This window comes from Equus caballus, chromosome 8, assembly GCF_041296265.1.
Source record: "Equus caballus isolate H_3958 breed thoroughbred chromosome 8, TB-T2T, whole genome shotgun sequence".
Lineage (NCBI taxonomy): Eukaryota > Metazoa > Chordata > Mammalia > Perissodactyla > Equidae > Equus > Equus caballus.
This window is the reverse complement of record NC_091691.1, coordinates 102,115,221-102,138,677: the sequence shown is the minus strand read 5'-3', so window position 1 is coordinate 102,138,677 and position 23,457 is coordinate 102,115,221. Positions and strand designations below refer to the sequence as shown.

Sequence of the window (23,457 nt, the reverse complement as noted above, 5' to 3'; positions counted from 1 at the left end):
TCCTCACTCAATTCACATCTCCCCTCATGTTGACCTTGACTTCCTCACTCAGTTCACGTCTCCCTCCTCATGCTGACCTTGACCTCCTCACTCAATTCACATCTCCCCTCACGCTGACCTTGACCTCCTCACTCAATTCCTGTCTCCCCTCATGCTGACCTTGACCTCCTCACTCAGTTCACGTCTCCCTCCTCATGCTGCCCTTGACCTCCTCACTCAGTTCACGTCTCCCTCCTCATGCTGACCTTGACCTCCTCACTCAGTTCACGTCTCCCTCCTCATGCTGACCTTGACCTCCTCACTCAATTCCCATCTCCCCTCATGTTGACCTTGACCTCCTCACTCAGTTCACGTCTCTCTCTTTCTTGCCCTAGACTTTGACCCTCACTACTTTTGGCACTGGAGCAGCTTTGCGGACTACGTGCAGTGTGTCCTGGCCTTCACGGGCATAGCGGGCTACATCACATACCTGTCCATTGACTCGGCCCTGTTTGTGGAGACTCTGGGCTTCCTGGCGGTGCTGACCGAGGCCATGCTGGGCGTGCCGCAGCTCTACCGCAACCACCGCCACCAGTCCACGGAGGGCATGAGGTAGGTGGGCACGTGATGCTCTTGCTGTGCCCATCAGCACCAGGTTGCCCACATGTTTGGTAAAAATGAAATATGTACAAATCTAGCTGCTTTATTTTCAATGATATGTGTAAAACTTCCAGTTAAGGGGCAATTTAGATTTGAACACATTGGTCCTTTGACCTCCTGATGCATGAGCATTAGTGAGTGTGCCACAGGTGAGGGGAGCTGAGACCCTCTTATGAAGCAGATAACCGGTTGCAGGAGCTGAAAGCTGCTCCTTCAGGGTTATGGAGCCTGAAGCGTTGTGGTGGGAGGGAGGTGCTGAGCATAGAAGAGGGGCGGGAGGGGAGTAGGCTCTGCCCACAGAGTGCGGAAGCGTACAAAGGCAGCCCCGGCTCATGCTGGTGGCCCTGTGAAATGAGATGTGCTCTCATTGGTGGTGGGGGCCGTGTGTCATGAGATGTGCTCTCGTTGGTGGTAGCCATGTGCCATGAGATGTGCTCATGTTGGTGGTGGCCGTGTGTCATGAAATACGCTCTCATTGGTGGTTGCTGTGTGTCATGGGCAGAGCGAATGTCCTGCTGCCATCCATGTCTTCAGATGTCCTCCAGGTAATGAAGGCCAGTGTGGGATGGTACTTGAAGCTGGTGCATGGAGCCCTTCCCTCCCCTGCGTGGGTCTGCAAGTGTCCCCCATGGCACTGGGTCTGGGTGTCCATTGGAATCCCTTGGGCCCCTCTTGGATTGGTTGCTCAGAATCATCATTCCTGCCAGGTGCTCCTCTAGCACTTGCTTGCTCTCTGTGATGGGGAGCTCTGTTCTTCATATAGGAACTAACAATTGTATGTAGGCTCTGTTAGAGGCCCCTTATGTAGTGCCTGAACTGCTCATAACTTCTTCCCTGAAATCCATGTGGACCGACCCTCAGTCCCGCCCTGTGTGTGTGAAGGTCATCATGACCCCACTTCCCGAGGGGTCTCTTCTCTGTGCTCACCCCCCTCAGGCATGTCAGCTGTTACTCCTATGATATGGCTTCCAGTCCCTTCCCCACCGAATTCTCCCTGGATGGTGTCCTTTCAAGTGACACGTGATGGCAGAAGACTAATGTGCACCTTCAGAACTGGACATGGCTGATCCAGTGGCTTTGGAGTAGCGTCCCCTCCCCGTGGGCCCTCGGCCTCCACTGACTCACTGAGGCTGAACACCTGCTTTGTGGCGCAGTATGCTCACACCAGGCTCACACTGCTCCCACACCTGCTGCTTCTGAGTCCATCAGCCCATACATGTGTACCTGTGTGCTGGGCTGCACCTTGGCTGTCACTGTTTACCGGTTAAATCCTTTGACATGTCTGCAATCAGCGCTTGTATCCGGCATGCAGGGGACACCCTGAGAGTGTGAATCCAACACTGTCTTGACTTTCCAAGTCCAAGCTTTTATGATGGGGAAGGGCCACCCATGGGTCAGAGATAGGCCAGAGAGCAGGCTACGTGTACGAGTGGCAGGAGGCCATGATCCACAGTGTCTCCAGAAGCTGAAGGTTCAAGCCCCTTAATGTAGGAAATGACACCCCAGCTTACTCCCCCAACACCACCAAGAGGAGGTCTCAGGGCACTCCCTTATGGGGCGGCCCTCACCTCGGGGAATTATGAAAATAATTCCATTTATAATAACATCAAAAAACTATAAAATACTTAGGAATTAACTTAACCAAGGAGGCGAAAAACTTGTACAATGAAAACTACAAAACGTTGCTAAAAGAAATTTGAGAAGACGTGAATAAATGGAAACACAGCCATGTTGATGGATTGGAAGACTTAGTCTTGTTAAAATGTCACTACCACCCAAAGCGGTCTCAGATCAATGCAGTCGCTGTCAAAATCCCAACGATATTTTCCCAGAAATAGAAAAACCCAGTCTAAAATTCATATGGTATCTCAAGGGACCCTAAATAGCTAAAACAACCTCAAAAAAGAACAAAACTGGAATCTCACACTGAGATTCAAAAATTACTACAAAGCTACAGTAATCAAGACAGTGTGTTATTGGCGAAGACAGACATATAGACCATGGAAGAAAACGGAAAGCCCAGAAATAAACCGTCACATATATGGTCAAATGCTTTTCGACAAGGGAGCCAAGACCACTCAGTGGGGAAAGGAGAGTCTTTTCAACAGATGATGGTGGGAAAACTGGATTTCCACATGCAAAAGAATGAATTTAGACCCTTATCTAACACCATTTACAGAAATTAACTCAGAATGGATCAAGACCTAAATGTAAGACCTAAAGCAGTAAAACTCTTATAAGAAAATCTAAGACAAAAGCTCCATGACATTGGATTTGGCAATGATTTCTTGGATATGACACCAAAGGCACAGGTAACAAAAGAAAAAATAGACAAATTAGACTTCATAAATTGAAAAAATTTTGTGCCTTAAAAGACAGCATCCACAGAGTAAAAAGGCAACCCACAGATTTGGAGAAGCTATTTGTAAATTATATATCTGATAGGGGATTAATATCCAGAATATATAGAGAACTTCCAAAACTCAACAGCAAAAAAACAAACAACCCAATTAATGGGCAAAAGACTTGAATGAACATTTTTCCAAACAAGATTACAAATGGCCAATAAGCAGAAGAAAAGATGCTCAATATGACTAATCTTTAGGGAAATGCAAATCAAACTACAATGAGATACCGCCTCACACCCATTAGGATGGCTACTGTCAACAAAACAAAAAAGAGTAAGTCTTGATGAGAATGTGGAGAAATTTGGAAGCCTTATCGCTATTGGTGGGAATACAAAATGGTACAGTCATTGTAGAAAACAGTATTAAAAATACTCAAAAAATTAAAAATAGAATTAGCATATGATCCAGCAATTCCACTTCTGGGTATATACCCAGAAGAATTGAAAGCAAGTTGAGATATTTGTACACCCATGTTCATAGCAGCATTATTCACAATAGCTCAAATGTGGAAGCAACTCAACTATCCATTGATTGATGAATAGATAAGCAAAATGTGATATATATACAGTGAATTATTACTCAGCCTAAAAAGGAAGGAAATTCTGAAGTATGCTACAACATGGGTGAACCTTGAGGACATTATGCTAAGTGAAATAAGCCAGTCACAAAAGACAAATACTGTATGATTCCATTTGTATGAGGTACTTAGAGTAGTCAAAATTATAGAGACAGAAAGATGGAATAAATAAAAAATAAAATAAAAATAGTTTGGGTGGTGAACATGATGTAATCTACACAGAATTCAAAATATATTATGATGTACATCCGAAAGCTATATAATGTTATAATCCAATGTTACTGCTATTAAAAATAAATAAATAAATAAATAAATAAATAGAAAGGTGGAGATTGGCAGGGGCTGGGGGAAGGAAGAATGGGGAGTTAATGGGGACAGAGTTTCAGTTTACAGGATGAAAAGATTTATGGGAATGGATGGTGGTGATAGTTGCACAGCAAAGTGGATATATTTCATACCAGTGAACTGCACACCAAAAATGATTAAGATGGTAAATTTTATGTCATGTATTTTGCCTCAATAAAAAATAAAGTAAAAAATAACCTACCAAAAAAAAGGAAATAAAGAAATAATACAGGGAGATCCCATGTACCCTTTACCCACTTTGCCCAATTGTAACATTTTGCAAACTACAGCCCAGTCTCACAGCCAGGATGCTGACACTGACACAGTCCAGACGCGGCATCTGTCACCCCAGGGCTGCCTGGCACCCTTTACGGTCACACCATCTCCCTCTGTCCTAGCCCTACCCACCTAACCCTAAGTCTTGGCAACCATTGATCTCTTCTCCATCTCTGTAATGTTGTCGCTTCGAGGATGTTGTATAAATAAGATCATACAGTATACAATATTTTAAGGTTGCCTTTTTTTACTCAGCATAATTCTCTGGAGATCCATCCAGGTGCTTGCTGTATCAACAGCTGTTCCTCGTGGTGTCTCATGGCGTGGTGTGCCGCAATTCGTTAACCATTCACCTGTTGAGGGACATGTGGGTTGTTTCCAGTTTTCAGCTGTTACAAATAATGTTTCTGTAAACATTCATGTACAGGTTTTTTCATTAACGTAAATCTGTTTCTCTTGGATAGATGCCCAGAATGCAATTGCTGGATTGTGTGGTAGTTTCATATTTAGTTTTTAAAGAAATTGCCAAACTGTCTTCCACGGTGGCTGCACCATTTTGCTTTCCCGCCAGCAGTTTCTCCACATTCTTGCTGGCAGTGGATGTCTGTTTTACATTAGCTGCCGACAGGAGTGTTGTGATATCTCATTGGGGTTTTCATTGTAATTTTCCTAATGGCTGATGATGTTGAGCATCTTTTGTTTGCTTATTTGCTATCTATATATCCTTTTCAGTGAGATGTCTCTTTATGTCTTCTGCTTGTTTTCTAATTGGATTTTTTTTTACTGTTGACTTTTGAGAGCAGTTATTATATATATATATTCTAGATACTATTTCTTTCTTGGATATTTGGTTTGCATATACTTTGTCCTAGTCTATAGATTGTCTTTTCATACTCTTAACGGGATTTTTTTATGGAGAAAATGTTTTTAATTTTGATGAAGTCCAACTTATCAGTTTACCTTTTGTGAATCATGATTTTGGTGTCAAGTCTAGGCACCATGCGTGGCCTAGCCCTGGGTCCTGAACATTTTCTCCTTTGTATTTTTCTAAAAGTTTTAGTGTTTTGTGTTTTATATTTAAATCTGTGATCCATTTGAGTTAATTATTTTGTAAGACATGAGACTTAGGTTGATGTTCTTTTTTTTTTTTTTTTTTTTTGCACCTTTGTCACAAATCAGTTTGGCATGTTTGCATGGATCTCTTTCTGGGTCCTCTGTCCCATTGATCTGTCTGTCTCTCCTTCTGCCAATACCTTACAGTCTTTAGTTCTGCAGGTATATGATGAGTCTTGAAATTGGGTAAACTGACTCCTCCCATTTTCTTTTTCTTTTTAAGGGTTGTTTTTGCTATTCAAATTCCTTTGCCTTTCATATACATTGTAGAATAATCTTGCCTATACCTACCAAAAATCTGGCTGAGATTTCGATTGAAATTGCATTAAAAATGTGTATCAGTTTATGGAGAAGTGACATCTTTACCATGTTGAGTGTTCTAACCCGTTAACATGGAATATCTCTCTATTTATTTAGATCTTCCTTGCTTCTTTCATCAACGTTTTCCAGTTTTCAGGATACACGTCTAGTACATATTTTATTAAACTTACACCAGAGTATTTCATTTGCTTTTGAGTGATTGTAATTGGTATTGCATTTTCAATTTAATTTTCCATATGTCGTTGCTAGTATGTAGAAATACAATTAATTTTATGTGTTTATCTTATATCCAGCCACCTTGCTGAATTCATTAGTTTTAGGAATTTTCTTGTAGATCCCTTGGATTTTCTATGTAAACAATCACGTATAAATAGGGACAGTTTTATATCTTCTTTTCTGATCTGTATGTCTTTTATTTCTTTTTCTTGCCTTATTGCACTAACTAGAACTTGCAGCACAATGTTGAATGAGAGCAGTGATAACAGAGTGGTTGCTTGTTCCCAGTCTTAAGGAGAAAGCATTTAGTGTTTCACCATTAGGTATAATGTTAGGTGTAGAAAGTTTCCTAGTCCTGTTTTTCTGAAAGTTTTTGTATTGAATGAGTGTTGAATTTTGTCAAATGCTTTTTCTGTATTGATTGATATGATCATGTGACTTTTCTTCCTTGGCTAATGGTGATTACATTGATGATTTCCAAATATTAGACCAGTCTTGCATCCCTGGAAAAAACCTCACTTAGCCATAGTGTATAATTTATATATATGAATGTATATATATCTATGTATCTGTGTGTGTGTGTGTATAGCTGAATTCTGCTTGCTAATATCTTAAGGATTTTTGTGCCTATATTCATGGGGGATATTGGTCTGTAGGTTTTTTTTTTTTTATTTCTTTGGCTTTGGTATTAAGGTAATACTAGATTCACAAAATGAATTGGGAAGTCTTCCATCTATTTTCTGGAAGAGATAGTGCAGACTTGGTGTTAACTCTTTTTTTAAGCATTTACTAGGATTCTCTGATGATCCATCTAGGCCTGAATATTTCTGTTTTGGGAGGTTTTAAATTACGGATTCAATTTCCATAATAGTTACAGTTATTCAAATGATCTATTTCATATTGGATGAGCTGTGGTAGTTTGGGCTTTTTTGGGAATTGGTCTATTCAATCTTTGTTGTCAAATGTAAGAGTGTGGAGTTGGCCACAGTATTCCCTCTTGTCTTCTCGATGTTGCAGGGTCTGTGGTGATGTCCCCTGTTCCATTCCTTGTAATTTGTATATTCTCTCTTGCTAGAAGTGTGTCAATTTTATTGATCTGTTCAAAGAATCAGCTGTTTTGTTCATTTTTCTGTTTTAAATTTCATTGATATTTGCTCTTTATTTGTTGATACAAGACTTGTTGATATAAGAATTTTTCTTTTTTAATGTAAGTGCTTAGCACTATAAATACCCTCTCAGCACTGCTTTAGCTGTCTCACAAATTTTGATGTTTTCATTTTTATTCATGACTATGAATGTGTGTTTCCTTTAAGACTTTCTCTTTGATCTATAGATTATTTAGAAGTGTGTTGTATCATTTCCATGTGTTTAGAGATATTTCTTTTGTTTATTTCTAGTTTGATTATGGTTAGAGAACACACACTGTATGATTGCAGTTCTCTTAAATTTGTTGAAGTTTGTCTTATGGCTCAGAATATCTTCTGTCTTGGTATGTGTTCCACGGGCACTTGGAAAGAAATGTGTATTATGCTGTTTTGAGTGGAATGTTCTCAAGGATTAGAGGACTTTGGGTTCTAAGGTTAGATCTTTGGGTTGATGGTGTTCTTGAGTTCTTCCATATTGCTGATTTTCTGCCTAGTTTTCTATCAGTTGTTGAGAGAGTGATGTCGAAGTCTCCAACTATAATTGTGAATTTATCCATTTCTGGTTTTAGCTCTGGTAGCTTTTGGTTTACATATTTGGCAGCTTTGCTATTTGGTGAAAACACGTTGAGAATTACTGTGTCTTCTTGGTGAGATGAGCCTTTTATCATTACGTTAGTCTCTCTCTGTCTCTAGTAATTTCATCTGGTCTGAAATGGGCTTTATCTAATACTAATATAGCCACTGCTTCTTTCTTTGATTAATGCTTGCATAATATATCTTTTTCCATTCTTTTGCTTTCAACCTGCCTGTGTCACTATACTGGAAGTGAGTTTCTTGTAGACAGCATATAGTTGAGTACATTTTTTTAATTCATTTTACCAATCTTGGTCTTTTAATTGACATCTTTATACCCTTTGCACTGATTATAATTATTGATATGTTAGGGCCTAAATATGCTATGTTATTTTTTGTTTTCTGTACTGTTTCTTGTTTCTCTGTTTTCTTTTTCTGACTTTATATGGCTTACTTGAATGTTTTTTTGAATTTGTTTTTATTTAATGTTTTTGAGTGTGTATCCCTTTGTATAAATTTTTTTTAGTGATTTGTCTGTGTTACATTAATATACACAACTTATCACAGTCTCCTTGTGTCACCATTTACCAGTTTGAATGGAGTATAGAAACTTTACCTCCATTTATTTCCCTTTATCCTCCTCCATTTATACTGTAATTTTCTTGAATATTTCCTCTACTCATATTTTGAACCACATTAGACAGTTTTATAATTTTTGCTTCAATCAACATAATGCAGAAACTGAAGAGTAGGAATGTCTATTGTATTGACTTTTATGTTTGCTTATCGAGTTCTTTCTGCCTCCTGCTCTTCCCAGATCCCTTCTTTTACTGTTTTCTTTCTGTTTTGAGAAGCCCCTCCGCCATCTTTCAGGGTGTATCCAGTGGCGGCAACACTTTTGCCTCCTCTGAGAGTGTCTCGACATCCCTTTCACCCCTAAAGGATATTTTCTCTGGATATAACGTTCTGGGTTGATAGTTCTTTTTTTTTAGTGCTTGAAAAATATTGTGCCACTTCCTTCTGGCCTCCATGGTTTCTAATGAGAAATCGCCTGTCATTTTAATTATTTTTTCCCCTGTAAGAAAGGTGTTATTCCTCTCTAGCAGCTTTTGATATTTTTTTCTCTGTCTTTAGTTTTTAGAAGTTTGACTGTGATGTGTGTCTTGGTGTGGATCTATCCTGTTTGGGATTCATTTGGCTTCTTGAATCTCTAGGGTTCTGTTTCTGGCTAATTTGGGGGAGGTTTTCAGCCGTTATTGCTTTGAGTACTTTTTCAGTCCTGCCCTTTCCCCTCCTCTTCTCTGCCTCGATGATATGGATGTTAGATTGTTTGTTATGATCAAACACTGCCCTGAGGCATTGCTCCCCTGCCTGTCTTCTCTCTTGTTCAGGTTGGCTGATTTCTGTTGTGCTGTCTTCCAGTTCGCTGGTTCTTTCCTCTGTCCCACCCATTCTGCTCTTGAGCCCCTTCACTGACTTTCTTTTGGGTTGTTGTATTTTTGAATACATCAAATTTCCATTTGGTTCTTCTTTATATCTTTTATTTCTTTGGCAAAACTTTCTCTTTATTGAGGCTTTCTATTTCTTTAATTTGTTTCAAGCATATTCACAATTGCTCATTAAAGCAATTTTACAGTGGCTGCTTTAAAACCTTTAGTTTTAAAAAAATTTCTGTCACCACAATTTTGGCATCTAAAGATTGTCTTTTTTTGTTCTGTTAGATCTTCCTGGTTCTTGGTATTATGAGTGATTTTCCACTGGAGCCTAGACATTTCCGTGTTATAAGACTCTGGGTCTGTTTTAGCTGGCTTTCTCTGTCACCTCCCTGGCGGAAGGACTGGGTGGCTGGCAGGGGTGGAAGACTAGGATTCCCACTCTTCTTTGCTGTCATGGGTGGTGGAGGAGCCATACTTCTTGTGTGTTGTTTGTCTAGAGTAGGGCCTTTAGTGTCTAAAGTTGCCTCTCTTGCCAGGCAGCCCTGTTCTTGGTCTCTCGGATGGAGAGCACAGCTGGTTCCTGGGGCTTTTTGATCTGCATCTGCTGGCTTTCTAGGTTGCTGGCTTCTTCAGCTCCAAGTCTGGGATTCATGGGGCAAAAAGAAAACCCAGGGTTTCCCACAAGGGCTGGCCACTGTGTCGTCCTTGAGTGCTGAGGTCCCTAGCCTTCTTCTCTCCACCTTTGGGAGTCTTCTTGTGTGTGTTATACGTGATGTCCAGGGCCATCCGTTGTACTTTGTGGGAGGAATAGGGAGATGAGTCCATCTTCTGGGAAGCCCAAGTTCGTGTCTCGCCTGGTTTTGACTGACCTTTGCTTTTCTGTGCAATGGTTTTCTCTTCAGTACGGAAAACATGTCTGCAGCTGTCTTTTAGGCCGGACTTTTCATCTTCCTGTTATTAACTGTTTGACCACTATCTCCATGTGCCTCCAGAAGTGTCCTTGCCGTCTGACACTGAGGGGAAGCCCAGAAGCCCAAGTGTCTCACCTGCTTGACGGAAGGCCTTGAAGGCAGGGACGCATCCATTCATTTCTCCCCAGTGTTTGATGAATGTTTGGAAAATTACAGCAGTTCAGTAAATATTTATTGAATGAACAAATGAAGGAGTGAAATAGTTGACTCTCTAAATCACCTGTGGAAAATAGGACACCTGGGGAGACACTTATGAATGTGGAAAATCTACAGTATAGGCACTAGGTGATTGTCCAAATTCTTGGAGAATTTGTGTGTGACAGCAAAAGATGCAGAAGAGGCCCCCTGGGGTAACGGGTTCCTGGCGGGGCTGTAGTAACTCATCTGGCAAAGCAGTGTTGGGAAGAGACTCCCGTCGAGAGTGCTGGGTCTGTCTCGCTCTGCAGAAGCACCCTGTGGGCACGGCTGTGTGTCCATTTCCCACCTGAGGCTCAGGCCCTCGTCTCAGAAGCTGGTCGTGTGAGTGGCAGAGAGCGTGGCCTTTGGAGTATTTGACCTTGAGAAGAGGAATGGCATGCGCCGACTGAAATCTTGATGTCAGGGTGTGAAGGACGTGGGTGGTCATCAGCCCTCAGTGACCCAGGTCCCTCTCCCCGGTGGCCCCCCCGCCATCTTCCACGCGGGTGCTGGCTGTGAGAAGGCAGAGAGCGGAAGGAGGGAGTTGTCCGCGAGAGAAGAAGGGGATTCCAGTTGAGACTGTGAGGAGGTTTGGCTGGAACGCCCGGCGTGTGTGTGCGTGTGGGGGGCCCGAGCCCTGCGGGGACTGACGACCTGACCCACAGAAGTCGTCACGTCGTGAGCAGAGTCCCGCGCCCACGCGGGGAGTCAGTCTCTGCCATGGGCGTGAGTCGCTAATTCAGTCGGCTCCAAGTGCAGGGTCCCGTCAAGACCGTGTTTGTCCTTGTTAGGAAGACTGAGAAATAAGATGTCCCTGCCATCTCAGTGGAGATGTGGTCACGTTAGGTCGTGTTCAGAGTTGCCATCGTGTTATTGAGCGTGGGACGCCTAGTAGAGCATCTCCATGTGAAGGGATGCAGCTGGGGCTTACGTGGGCGAGCCTGCAGGGCCAGGCCGCTGGGGGTTGCCTGGGCCTTGAGCCTGTGGCCTGTGTTCCTGGCCTCTGGCATGCCACCCTGCCCTAAATCTGCCTGAGGTGGAGAGGGGTGATATCGGGGTCATGGAGGTGAAGGGGGCAGTTCTGGGTGGTAGGGGGTCACAGGTTTCCCGCTCAGAGCTGGCATCCATTTCCTGCCCCTGGAAGTTAAGCGTGCCAGAGTTAATGTGGGAAGGTGACTCTGTTCTCTGTTTAAACGATAAGCGTCCTTTTCTCAGGGGCGAGCACAGACTGAATGTGTGTTGGAGGGAGATTAAGTGCAGGGGTAGATTACAGTTTTGTTTCCTATAAAAATTTATTCATCTTCAAAGAAGTCTGTGTAGGGAAACTTTAAAGGTGTTTTCATCTAGTAATGGATTAAATTTAAGCATGTGCATAAACAAAACAATCCTTTTTCTCTTATGGGCAGGGGACAGCGGTTTTGCCATTTTCCATTTAGCATTCGCTTCTCTTAACCAAGTTCATGTGCACCCCAGGGCCTTTGCACATTCCTTTACCTGGAACACTCTGGCTGGTCCTCTCCTCTATCCCCCAGCTCCCTGCTCCATCCTGCCTTCTTGATCTAAAGCTGGGCCTGCCACTGTCTAAGGTCCTCTCTCTTTGGTTGTCACTTTGTCTTCTGCCCTAGGGCAATGACCTCCTTTCTCCTGCTCTGTGCAGCGTCCCCAGAGCCCAGAGCAGCTGGCAGTCAGGTTGGTAAATCTGACTCGGTGATCCTGAAAATGAGGATCTGAGTGTCCCTGTGCAGGTTGATGAGTGAGCTTGATGGAGCGCGTGTGCTTCCTGGGGTGTAGTCTCCAGTTTACAGTTATGCATTTGAGATGCATGCACACACGCTGGCACTTACAGACGCAGGAGAGGCAGGAGATGGACGGAAAGCAACAGAAGCCTGAAAAATGACGCATGAAGCTTTTCTCTGAGGACCAGCCAGCACTGGCGGCCTGGGCCACAGGAGGTGTAAGTGCCACCTCGGACCCGCTTTGGGACATTTGGCCTCAAGTCCGTGTCAGATCAAAGACTGTTAGGATGTTCAAGGTGGGCAGGCTCTGAACTTCCGTTTGTCAACTTCCTCGTCAGCCTGCCGCAGGCCGCCTCCTGGAGGGTCCTGCCTCACCGGGCTTGTTTAAGGGGTCTGAGTGCACACACGTGCGTGCACACACACCCACATGCACACATGTGTACGTCCACACACCTACATGTAAACGTGGGCACATGTGCATGCACAGACACCCACATGCACACACGTGCACGTTCACGCCAACATGTGCACATGTGTGTGTACATGTGTATGTACATGTGTGTATGCGCATGCACACACCCACGTACACATGTGTACACACCCACCCACATGCACACACCCGCCCACATGTACACATGCACACACGTGTATGACACATGCACACATACTTTTTCTTTGGAGCAACTGTCAGAGATATTTTTGAACGATTTCCCTTTAAAAGAATATTAAGTGATTGTTGTCTGAAGCAGTAATAAAAAGTGATGAGGCGCTTGAAGTGACTTCACTAATTAGAGCGGGAAGCTCTGAGAGGCAGATGCTGCGAGAATGCCAGCCGCCTCCCTCCTCCATGTTTTCCTGGGTCTGAAGACTGTTCCCTAACAAGTAATTACTGGGGAGCCCAGGGTGGGTGGAACAGATGAGAAGAGGCCAACGCGTAGGCCCAGCGATGGGGAGGGTGCCGTGGGAGGACATATGGGGAAGCCTCTGGAGATGCCAGGAGCACCGAGGCACAGAAGTTCTGGAAGGCAGCGCGGGGCGCCCGCCCACGGCAGGCCCTGGTGTGACTGGCCGCAGTGGCCTGTGAGGGGGTGGCAGGAGGGAGGGAGGGGCCGTGTGTCCGTCTGTGTGGGGCACGCGTCGCAGCCATTGTGCAGTCGGGGGGCTGAGCCGCAGCTGAGGTGGGGGAGCTGAGGCCGCGCTGTGGCAGCAGTGGGCAGAATTTAACCCACCTCTCCAGGGCAGCATCTCAGGCTGCCCAGGCCACGGCCTAGTCCCAGCTGGGACACCTGGTTTTCATGCCTTGACGGCCGCGTCCGGGAGACGGGTCACCTGGTCCAGCTCTGGCATCATATTGAGCCCCAGGTGAGCAGCTTGGAGTCTTAGCTGCCTGGGGATGGAGCAGCGTCTCCCCAGGGGCTGCATCCACTCCACTTCTCAGCCCCCACACGTCTTTTTTTTTTTTTTTTTAAAGATTGGCTCTGAGCTAATATCTGCCAATCTTTTAATTTTTTTCTTCTTCTTCTTCTCCCCAAAGGCCCCCAGTACATAGTTGTATATTCTAGTTGTAGGTCCTTCTGGGTGTGCTGTGTGGGGTGCTGCCTCAGCACGGCCTGACGAGTGGTGCTAGGTCTGTGCCCAGGATCCGAACCGGTGAAACCCTGGGCCGCCAAAGCGGAGCGTGTGAACTTAACCTCTTGGCCCCGGGGCAAGCGCCCCCCCCCCGCCCCGTGCGTCTTCTTTATGCCGTCCTTGACACACGGTAGGCCCCGTAATTGTATGAGTGGAGGATGCCATACACGGCGTGTGTGGTTGAGTGTATGTGTGCACACACATCCCACATATATGCACCTGTACACACTACATGTACATGCACACACACACACACACACACACACAGTCCAGTCAGCCAGCCAAATATAAGAGGAGACTAGAATAATAACGGTTCAGAAAAAGCCCCTTAAAAGGAAGAAAAAGCCCTGCCTTCTTTATAAAATAACTTTATTGAGATATAACTCACCATCCAATCACTCATTTAAAGTGTATGATTCAGTGGATTTTAGTCCATTCACAGACTTACGCAGCCACCACCACAGTCTAATTTTAGAAGATTTTCATCACCCCAAAGAGAAGTCTTGTGCCCTTTAGTGCAGGTGTACCTCGGAGATCCTGCGGGTTCCGTTCCTGACCACCGAGATCAAGCAAATGCTGCAGTAAAGGGAACATCACAATAAAGTGAGTCACACAAGGTTTCGTTTTCCCAGTGCATGTGACCATTGTGTTTACACTATCCTGTAGTCTATTAATTGTACAACAGCATTATGTCTCAAAAAACATACATACCTTAACTAAAAAATACTTTATTGCTAAAAAATGCTAACCATCACCTGAGCCTTCAGCGAGTTGCCCTCTTTTTGCTGGTGGAGGGTCTTGTGCACACGCAGTGTCTGTGAAGCGCGGTAAAGCGAGGGGTGCCTGTAACCGCTCCCATTGCCCCAGCCTCCCCCGCCCCCAGCCCTAGGCAGCCACTGATCTACTTTCTGTCTCTGAGAGTTTGTCTGTTCTGGACGCCTCATAGAAATGGAATCATACAATACGTGGTCTTTTGTGTCTGGCTTCTTTCATTTTTCATAATGTTCCCAAGGTTCACCCATGTTCCACATATCAATTTTGTTGTGTGGATCCTTGTATGGACACAGCACGTTTTGTGTATCCATTCTTCAGTTGATGCGCATTTGGGTTGTTTGTCTTTTTTGGCTGTTGCGGATAGTGCTGCTGTGAACATTCGTGTGCCAGTTTCTGTGGACGTGTGTTTTCCTCTCTCTGGGAACTTGCCGAGGTGCAGAACTGCCGGGTCATGTGGTAGCCGTGTTTAATCGCTTGAGGACCTTCCAGGATGTTTCCCATGGTGGCTGCACATTCTGTTCCGCCAGCGGCGGATGGGGTCCTGACCTTTCCACACCCTCGACAATGCTCGTTACTGTCTGACTTTTGATTCTAGCCATCCTAGTGGGTGTGAAGTGGGATCTCATTGTGGACTTGATTTACGTTTTCCTGATGAGTAATGAGCATCTTCTTATGTGATATTGGACTTTCTTTGGAGAACTATTCAGATCCTTTGCCCATTTTTAAATTTGGTCGTTTGTCTTTTTATTATTGAGTTGTACAGTTCTTTAGATATTCTGGATACTAGAACCTTATTGGATATATGATTTGAAAATATTTTTTCCTATTTGGGTTGTCTTTGCACTTTTTTGATGTTTTCCATTGTAGCACAAAAGATTTTAATTTTGATGTAGTTGAATGCATCTTTTTTTTATTCTCTTTGTTTTGGGTGTCATACCCAAGGTCACAAAGACCAACTCCTTTGGAGTGTGTCTTGGGTGGATTTTGAATCATGGGAGAGCTTTTGAGGGGTGGAAAGGAGGGGCAGGTCTGGGCCCAGGCTGGGAGGTGCCAATGAGGAGGGGGGCGGGGGAGGCTGAGGGGGTGCAGGTGCCTGAGTCGTGGGCTCCAGGGGAAGTGGGTGCAGGCACGGGAGTTTGGCCCTCACCTCTTGGGCACTGGCCCAGGAGAGGCTTTCTGGACTGCTGGGCAGGGCAAAGGTGAGGTGAGAAGTGTCTTAGGAGTAGTGATCTGGCAGCCCAGTTTGAGAAGAAAATGCTGGAGCCAAGAATGAGGTAACAGGAGCCCAGATTAAAATAGTGGGACAGGGAAGGGAGGGGAGGGCAGACGAGGCAGCAGCTGGAGTTGGGGATGGACGGGCGGATATGCGGAGGGACCTAGAAAAAGGAATCCAGCTCCCAGGCCACCAGCCTGAGCCAGAAGAATGCAGCCTGGGGCCTGGACAGTGACCGTCTCCCCTCCCACGCAAACTGACTTCTGCAAGGTGTCTGCTCTGTGCCCTGCGGGTGGGCTTCCTGCACTGTTGGAACCGGGGCTGCTGGAGTTTCCTCTGCCCAAGGAGGGAGGGCCTTCATCGGGGTGGAACTCCCACCCCCAGGACGAGGCCAGACCCACCACTCCGGACTTAGTATCTGTTAGGACATCCCTGGTGTGTTCATCAGTGATAGCCAAACCTCTGAGACTCCTCCCTGCCTCCTCTGTCCCTCCCTCCCTTCCTCCTTCCCTCCCTCCTCGGTCCCCCCGCCCCCACTTCCCTCTGTTAGTTAAGGGTGAAGGATTACATAACAGCCTATTTGGGGAGCAGGAGTGCATAGCTGTGAGGATCCCGGGAGGCGTGGGGAGTGCAGGCCTGGGCTCGGGCAGACGCCTCACCCACCATGGGCTCCCAGGGTGACCAGAGGGTGTGAACGAGGGAGCCTGGCTTGGAATTGGTGGGAGTTTGTGCGTCCAGCATCCCTGCCCTCCACATGAGAGCGTCCCCTCTGATGCACATGCCACTCATTCGGTGGTGCTCACTTCCTGCTCAGGACCCGAGTGGAAACAGCTGATTGACATTTGACCTGGCTGCTGTGCCCCTGCGCTGCCCAGTGCCCACTGCACATGCAGCTGGTCAGGGGGCCTCAGCGAGGCGGTTAGATTCCCAACCCCGTGCCATAGCTGACTGGAGGACCGAGGCCAGGTGATGCATCTGGGCAGCTAAAAATGTTGCTGTGTGTCAGGCAGGGCCCATCTCTGAGCAGTGACCTCACAGCTCCACCTGCTGGGGTGCAGGGTGCACCTGTGCATCCAGAGCCCAGAGGGGCACTGACAGGGGGCCGGGACAGGCGACAGGTGGTGCCGGGATGGGGCTCCTGCTGTGCCTCTGCCATCCCCACCCCACCCCTAGCCCCATGAGGCACTTGCGGGGTGCCCTTGGGCGAGTCAACCTCTCAGTGCCTCAGTTTCCTCCTCCATAAAAGAGGAGCCACACAGGCTACCTTATTGTGTTTAAGGGCGGGGGCCTGGCCCCAGCAGCCAGGATGTGTGATGGCACCAGGCAGGCTGTCTTGTACGCTGGACCACCACATCGGTTCTAGCTGTGGAACTTTGCAGCGGGGCCTGAGCAAAGCAGGCCCAGAGCCGCACCTGTTCAGACGGGCTCCGGTCACAGCCTGGCGCATTAATGACCCCTGGCTGTCCTCACTGCAGCCGCCTGGCCCCCGTCTGACCAGGGCTGCAGCCAGCTGGCTCTTGGGGCAGCATGGTGCTATTTTTGTTGGTGTGTGCAGGCGTGCACGCAGTGGCTCTGGCATTCCCGTGAGGGTGGCTGTCCCGCATGCTTCTGGGCCCACCTGCTCGGGCAGAAGAGCAAACGGGCACGCTCCCCACTGCCCCTCTGGGGGCCCTGGGTCTGCCCTGTGGCCTCGAGCATCTGGAGTGGCCCCACCCCCACTGGGCAGGAGCAGAGCTATCCAGCTCTCCCAGTGCCTGCACGTGAGTCACCCAGTGTGTGAGCCCAACTCTGGGAAAGGAGTCATGAGCCGGATGTCAGATGGAGACCTAAAAAGAAATGAATGCAGATGTGTCTTTGTGTTGACAGTTTCCAGAACATCAGTCTCACCCTTGGCAGTTGGGACCTCCCGTGAAATTGAGCAGTCCCGTTTGTTCCCCCTAAGTGCAGTGTGAGCACAGCTGCAGAAGGCAAAGCAAGTCTGGCTGCGTGTCCGGGTCATTAAGGGGGTGGCTTTCCACAGAGGGAACGTCCGTGATGACTGTCCCCAGTGGGACTGGGCCTTGTGCTCCCCCCTTCTCCCTCACTTCAGCGTGGACAAAGCAGAGGATGTGAAGGGAGCCATCCCCACTCCTTCTGGGCTGTCTAATCTGTGACTTTGAGATCAGCCCAGAAAGACCATTTCTTGCTTTTTTGCCGGGCTTCATGCATGTAGGAAAGGAGGTGACCGAGGGTCCGGGGCGGGGAGGAGCAAGGTGGGGACACGAGGGTGACAGTGGGGAGGCGTCTTGTAGGAAGGCTCCGTGGGCACGTCCATGTGCTCAGTACAGGGCTCTGCTGGAGGCAGGGCCAGCCGTGGGGTGTGCACAGCAGACCAGGGAGACTAAAGCCCTGGCTCACCAGCCGGAGGCCCAGGAGAGGGGCCCTGAGAGCACAGAGCATCAGGGAGCTGGAAGAGACGATGCATCTTGGGAAAGGGATCCCATAAAGTTGTGCATGAACTCCTGGGCCCACCCCCAGGCTGGGCATGCATGGAAGGGGCCCTAGGCCACACCCCCAAGGCTTTGAGAACTGAACTGTGGGATACACCACCAGCCAAGGCCCAGAGTGGCCACTGGGTGCTGTCTGTGTGGCAGGTCCAAATAGCACTGACGAGGTGTTGAAAATGTGCAGGATGTAAACCAGAATTACTCACTGTATGAAGAATCAGGAAAATCTCAACAACTCTCGAAGGAAAACACAACCAACAGACAACAAGGACAACCAACAGACGGTCAACCAGGGTGACGCGATACCGGGATTTCAGAGGTTTTACAGTCACCAGTATGACCGTGCTCAGAAGAGCAGGACCACACACTCTTGAAATGAATGGGGAGATGGAACATTTCAGCAAAAAAATGGAAGCTACAGAAAAGAAAACAGAAAAATTTTAGGAAATTTTCCATTGAAAAATACTATTAGCTAAATAAAAAATGTACATGAGTTCAGTAGTAGAATGGAGGTGAGAGAGGAGTCCGTGAACGTGAAGATAGATCAATAAACAGCCTCCACTCTGAACAACAGAAAAAAATCAGGGGAGGAAAAAAAAGAACAGACTCGGGACAGTACCAAAAAGTCTAACATTCACACCATCTGAGTTCAGAGGAGAGGAGAAAGTGTGGAGCAGGAAAAATAGTGAAGAAATAAATGCTGAAAAGTTCTCAAATTGGATACAAGATACACTCACAGATTTAAGAAGTTCAGCCAGTCCCAAGCGTGCACCACATCACTGCTGAGGCCTGGAGTCAAACGAGTGGGAGCAGCCAGAGCCAGGACTCACCGCCTCCAGGGGAAAGACGACCCGCGTCACCACGGCCTCGCTCAGGAGCCACGGCCTCGCTCAGGAGCCACGGACGTCAGAAGGAAGTGGCACATTTTTCAGGTGCAGAAAGAAAAGAACTGTCACTCCAGAGTTCTATATTCAGCAAAAATATCCTTCAGGAATAAAGGTGAAATGAAGACCTTTTCAGATGATGGGAAACTGAGGATTCCTTGCCAGGGGAGTTGAGGGGCCATTAAAATTGTAAGCCTGTGGTCAGACTGACAAAGAAGAAAGAGAACACGAATTCCACCCTAGGAGTGGAAGAGAAGACATTCTGTAGACCCACAGACATTAGGAGGAAGCACTGTGAACGGCTCTGCCCATAAACTCGACAACTTGGATAAAATGGACCAATTACTTGAAAGCCACAAACTACCAGGACTGACCCAAGCAGAAACAGATAACCTGAATATCTACTGAATAGATCACCATACCTATTAAAGAATTGAACGCATACTTTAAAATCTTCCAAGAAAGATCTTTTTCAAGGGAAGCCAGGAATCTGGATTTTTTTTTTTTTTTACACAGAATTAGTCATCTGCTAATTCAAAACAAAAGTTTTGAAACACTGTGTGAGCCGACACCACAAGCCAACGAAGGTGCACCGTGCTCACCTGGCTGCGGGGAGCCTGACCACAGACGAGCCGGCCCGGAGCGCGCCTTCTTTGCAGCTCTCCGAGCCTTGCATCGCTTTCCGGGTGGTGATCCCGGAAGACCTGGGACAGCCGGGGTGAAAGGTCAGCAGAGATCTCCACTTCCCGTCCGGTTCTGCCTGGTCGGTTGGATGCTTCAGTGGGCCCAGGAGGGGATGTTGAGCAATGTCTCAGCGCCTGCTCCGTCCACGTGCTGAGCGTCCAGGAGAGGGGCTGCTGACTGGGTTTTATAGATGAGAACTGACCTGGCCTCAGAGGTTGTCAGTGGCTCCCGGGTGAGGTGCAGCCCCCTCTGCGATCTCAGGGTGCCCCACTGTGCCCTCGGCGGCCTACGGAGGGCTCCTTGGCCCAGCGTTTGCAATTCTTACATGTGTCCTGTCCACTCGGGTCCTCACCCTCCTTCCCACTGCCGGGCAGCTCCCACTCCCACAGACTCCGTGGTCTAGCTTAATTAGCCGTCACAGTTCACCTTGCGGATGGAAATGGGTCCGACAGAAACGTTTTATGCAGGAAAACACAGCGGTGTTTATGGTCGCACTCCGCTAGCCGGGGCGTTAGAGGCCGCCTGCAGATAGAGAAATGCGTGGACCGTGGGCAGTGAGTGGCATTGTTCCCTGTGACCAGAGGGTCTAATAGAGGCATTTGAAGGAGGGTTTGCACCGATTACAGAATTGGAAGCGCCTCAGATTATCTTCTGAGTGAAGGGGCTGGGCAGGGACTCCTGAGAGCTGCCCACTTCGTTCCGCTTCACCCGGGGGCCTCTGGTTCCGATCTCAGCACCCCTGGGTGCAGGCAGGGGCCCCAGGGGCCTGGGGTGGAGGGGCTCGGGGTGAGAGGGGCCGCCATCAGGCTCCATCAGCAGCACATGGGGCACACTAGGCCAGGTGCCACGACCTGGGGCGGCCCTGCGGTCCCTGTGGCCAAGGGCTGCCCTCCTGAAGTTCTGAGGCAGCTGCTGCCCCTGCTGAGTGGGCCCCCAGGACGTGGTGTGAGCAGGTGTCTCTGAGGCCACCATGAGTCTCCCGAGGGACACACAGCGGATCTGCCTGCAGCCAGGAAGGGGGAACGTCTGGGAGGCCACGTGGGCCCTGCCCGGAGCTGGCCCCTTCCTGCCCCACTGAGCCGAGGCTTCTCCATCCATAGGGCCCTCCTGTCCCTTTGGCTGTGCACGCAGCAGCCTCAAGGGACAGGAGGAATGGGAGGGACAGGCTGGGGCCTGGGTGTCTCCTGACTGCCTGGTGGGTCCCCGACCCCCTGTGTGTCCCCTGACCCTGTGAGTATTCCCTGGACCCCGTGTGTGTTCCCTGGACCGCTGTGCGTGTTCCCCTGACCCCTGCTTTGCCCCTGACCCCTGGCTCATGTCTCCACAGCATCAAGATGGTGCTCATGTGGACGAGTGGCGACACCTTCAAGACAGTGTACTTCCTGCTCAATGGCGCACCCCTGCAGTTCTCCGTGTGCGGTCTGCTGCAGGTGCTGGTGGACCTGGCCATCCTGGCGCAGGCCTACGTGTTTGCCCGCCACCCTCCGAAGCCGGCCCCCCATGCGGTGCACCCCGCCAGTACCAAGGCCCTCTGAGGTGGCCGGGGAGGACGAGGACGTGTGACCGCTGGCCACAGGCACCAGCCCGGCCATCTGTCCTCCTGTGTGGGGCAGGCAGGCACCGTGGCCCCCTGAGATGGTGTCCCGGCCACTGGGGTCTCAATCAGCCTCTGTGGGCTCAGAGGGTGGCGGGCAGGGGGCCTGTGTGCCAGTGTTTGTGCTCATTCACTCCCAGGACAAGCGAGCAGATTTTACACCCAAGGGTTGGGATGCGGTTGTTTTCATGGGGATGGAAGGCGAGTCTCCTCTTGGAAGACACCCAGCGAGAACCTGGTAGCTGCTCACGGACCCAGGGAATGGCAGGCTGGGGCCGCCCCAGGACAGAGGGTGTCAGGGAACCTCGGCCCCTGAGATCAGCTCAGCCCACAGCGGGCCCGGGGCGTAGGCTGGGGGCTGAGCCTCTGACGGGTGGGACTGGGGATCAAGAAGGAGAAGCAGCATCAGGACAACCAGGGTCCCAGCACACAGAGCCCACAGTCTCAGAACGGCCTGCGAGTGGACGCCCTGGTGACGGCATGCAGCCAAGTGGGACTCCGGCAGGGTTGGGCCCAGGTGCAGAGAGCATGGCCAGTTTTATGTGTGCCTGGCACTCGTGGAGAGGAAGCCGGAGGGATGCCATGACGTGCGCTCTCCTTTATCAGGCCAGAGTTGGTCTCTCCAGGGCCTCCTTCACCACAGCTGCCCCACAGGACCTGGGCTTGGCCCTCCACTTGGCAGTGGGGCCCGGGGCCCTCGTTGCTACGCTGGCGTCCTCCTAGGAGAGGCTGCTGTGCACCCGCCCTGGGGGGACAGAGCCAGCCTGTGTCCACCACTGGGCACTGGCCAGGGCGAGCTGAGGGGTGTTGGAACTAGAGCCCAGAGCACTCCGTGAGCCCCAGGGGCGTGCGTGTGCGTGCATGGGTGTGTGCGTGCATGCGTGTGTGTGTGTGTGTGTGTGTTGGGCGGGGTGCGGCCGGCCAGCATGGGCTCCAGGGAGGGCTGAGGCCCAGGGTGGGGCGGGGCAGACTCACCACCACCCCGGGAGGCTGCCCTTGCATTCAGGGTTGCACACACCTGCTGTGGCACAGAGCCTTGGGTGTCCGTTTTCCAGGACGGGGACAGCCTGCAGGTCAGGAGAGGATGCTGGAGGCAGGCGTCCCCCCCGGCGTGCAGGGCATCCGCACACTCTGAGCTCTCAGGCCTGCAGTGACGTTCCCAGGTGGTGGGCTGTGCCTGGCGTGGGCATCCCTGCCCAATGTCCTCCAGTCTGTGTGCGCTTCTCCATGTCCTGCCTCTGGCTGTGACGGGGCCGCTGGATATCCCTCCCTCTCAGTTTTACACGAGCATCTCAGAGCATCTCAGCCCTGTGCCAGCCCCCAGACCCCAAGGCCGAGGGTTCTAGATGCTTCTGTGTGGCTCCCGCAGGCAGCGTTTCCCCTTCTGCTGGGCGGAGGGGCGGCTCTCTGCAGTGTCCACGCCATCTGCGGCCAGTGCCAAAGCTCTCATGGTGTCTGCTGTGGCCGGTGGGAAACGTTCAAAGCTGCTGCCCCCTGAGTTTTCCTCAAAAACTCCTGAATGTTTGAGTGAGGGTCCTGCTGGTTTTTTGGCCTGTAAGATGCTTTGAAAATGTTTATTTTTAAAACACAAAAGGAGATGTCTGTAGCAGCAATTGCCTACAGGTTAAAATGTCACCAGTTGAAGCAGTGACTGAATGTGCCGTGTGCGGGAGCATTCAAGGTTCTGTCAGTGTGGTGACTCTAAATCAATAAACCGCTCGCGGATCCAGTGTGGCCTCGTGAATGGAGTCAGAGTGGGGCCCAGGCCAGAGTGGAGCATTGGTCCCTGTCCTCATTTCACCTCGGTGGGGGGACCCTGGGAGGGGCTGGCTCCAGGCACTGGCCTCTGCCCTGACACATCCACATGCCCGGGGCTGGGCCGGCACCAGGTCCCTTGGTACAGCTTGGCCCCTGAGAGACCTCGGTGGCTCGCCCAGGCTCCCCCAGAACAGACCAGCCCTGGGGACAGTGACTGCCCTGTGCCAGCAGGGCCAGGCCAGCGTGGGCTGGCGCCTGACCCCGAGTCCTGGGCTCCCTGCAGGCGAGTCTGTGTCACATCTTGGTGCCTTGGTCTCTGCCAGTTCACACAGAATGCCTCGAAAGGATGGGAAGGATCTCATTTAACTGCCAAGAGAAGTGTTTCAAGGAAAACCGAGAGCACACGGGACACTTGCAGGACAATCCGGTATAGCAAGTAGGGACGGAGCTGTCTGTCCTGAGCAATTTGCTTTTTCGCATGGAGAGTATTTACATTGGGGGC

General features: G+C 49.2%; 1 protein-coding gene and 1 long non-coding RNA gene across 11 annotated transcripts in view; one reads left to right on the top strand and one right to left on the bottom strand.

Moving 5' to 3' along the window:
• The window catches only part of SLC66A2 (solute carrier family 66 member 2), a 97,841-nt gene that overhangs the window by 48,886 nt on the left and 25,498 nt on the right, over positions 1-23,457 (top strand). For 7 of the 10 annotated variants that reach the window (XR_011441653.1, XR_011441652.1, XR_011441651.1 and 4 more), the window contains one exon: positions 375-591. Coding sequence is in view for 5 of the 10 variants with exons in the window: in XM_070275890.1 (XP_070131991.1) it covers positions 375-591 (217 nt within the window). In the remaining 5 variants the exon portion in view is untranslated. Of the gene's footprint in view, positions 1-374; positions 592-20,930; positions 22,927-23,457 lie in introns of those variants that run through there. The other 3 variants (XM_023648034.2, XM_023648033.2, XM_023648036.2) reach the window with 2 other exon arrangements.
• LOC138925452 (uncharacterized) lies at positions 374-21,015 on the bottom strand. The gene is made up of 2 exons (XR_011441657.1): positions 19,522-21,015; positions 374-19,020 (listed from the first exon to the last, which is right to left on the bottom strand). It is a non-coding gene; the product is annotated as an uncharacterized lncRNA (long non-coding RNA).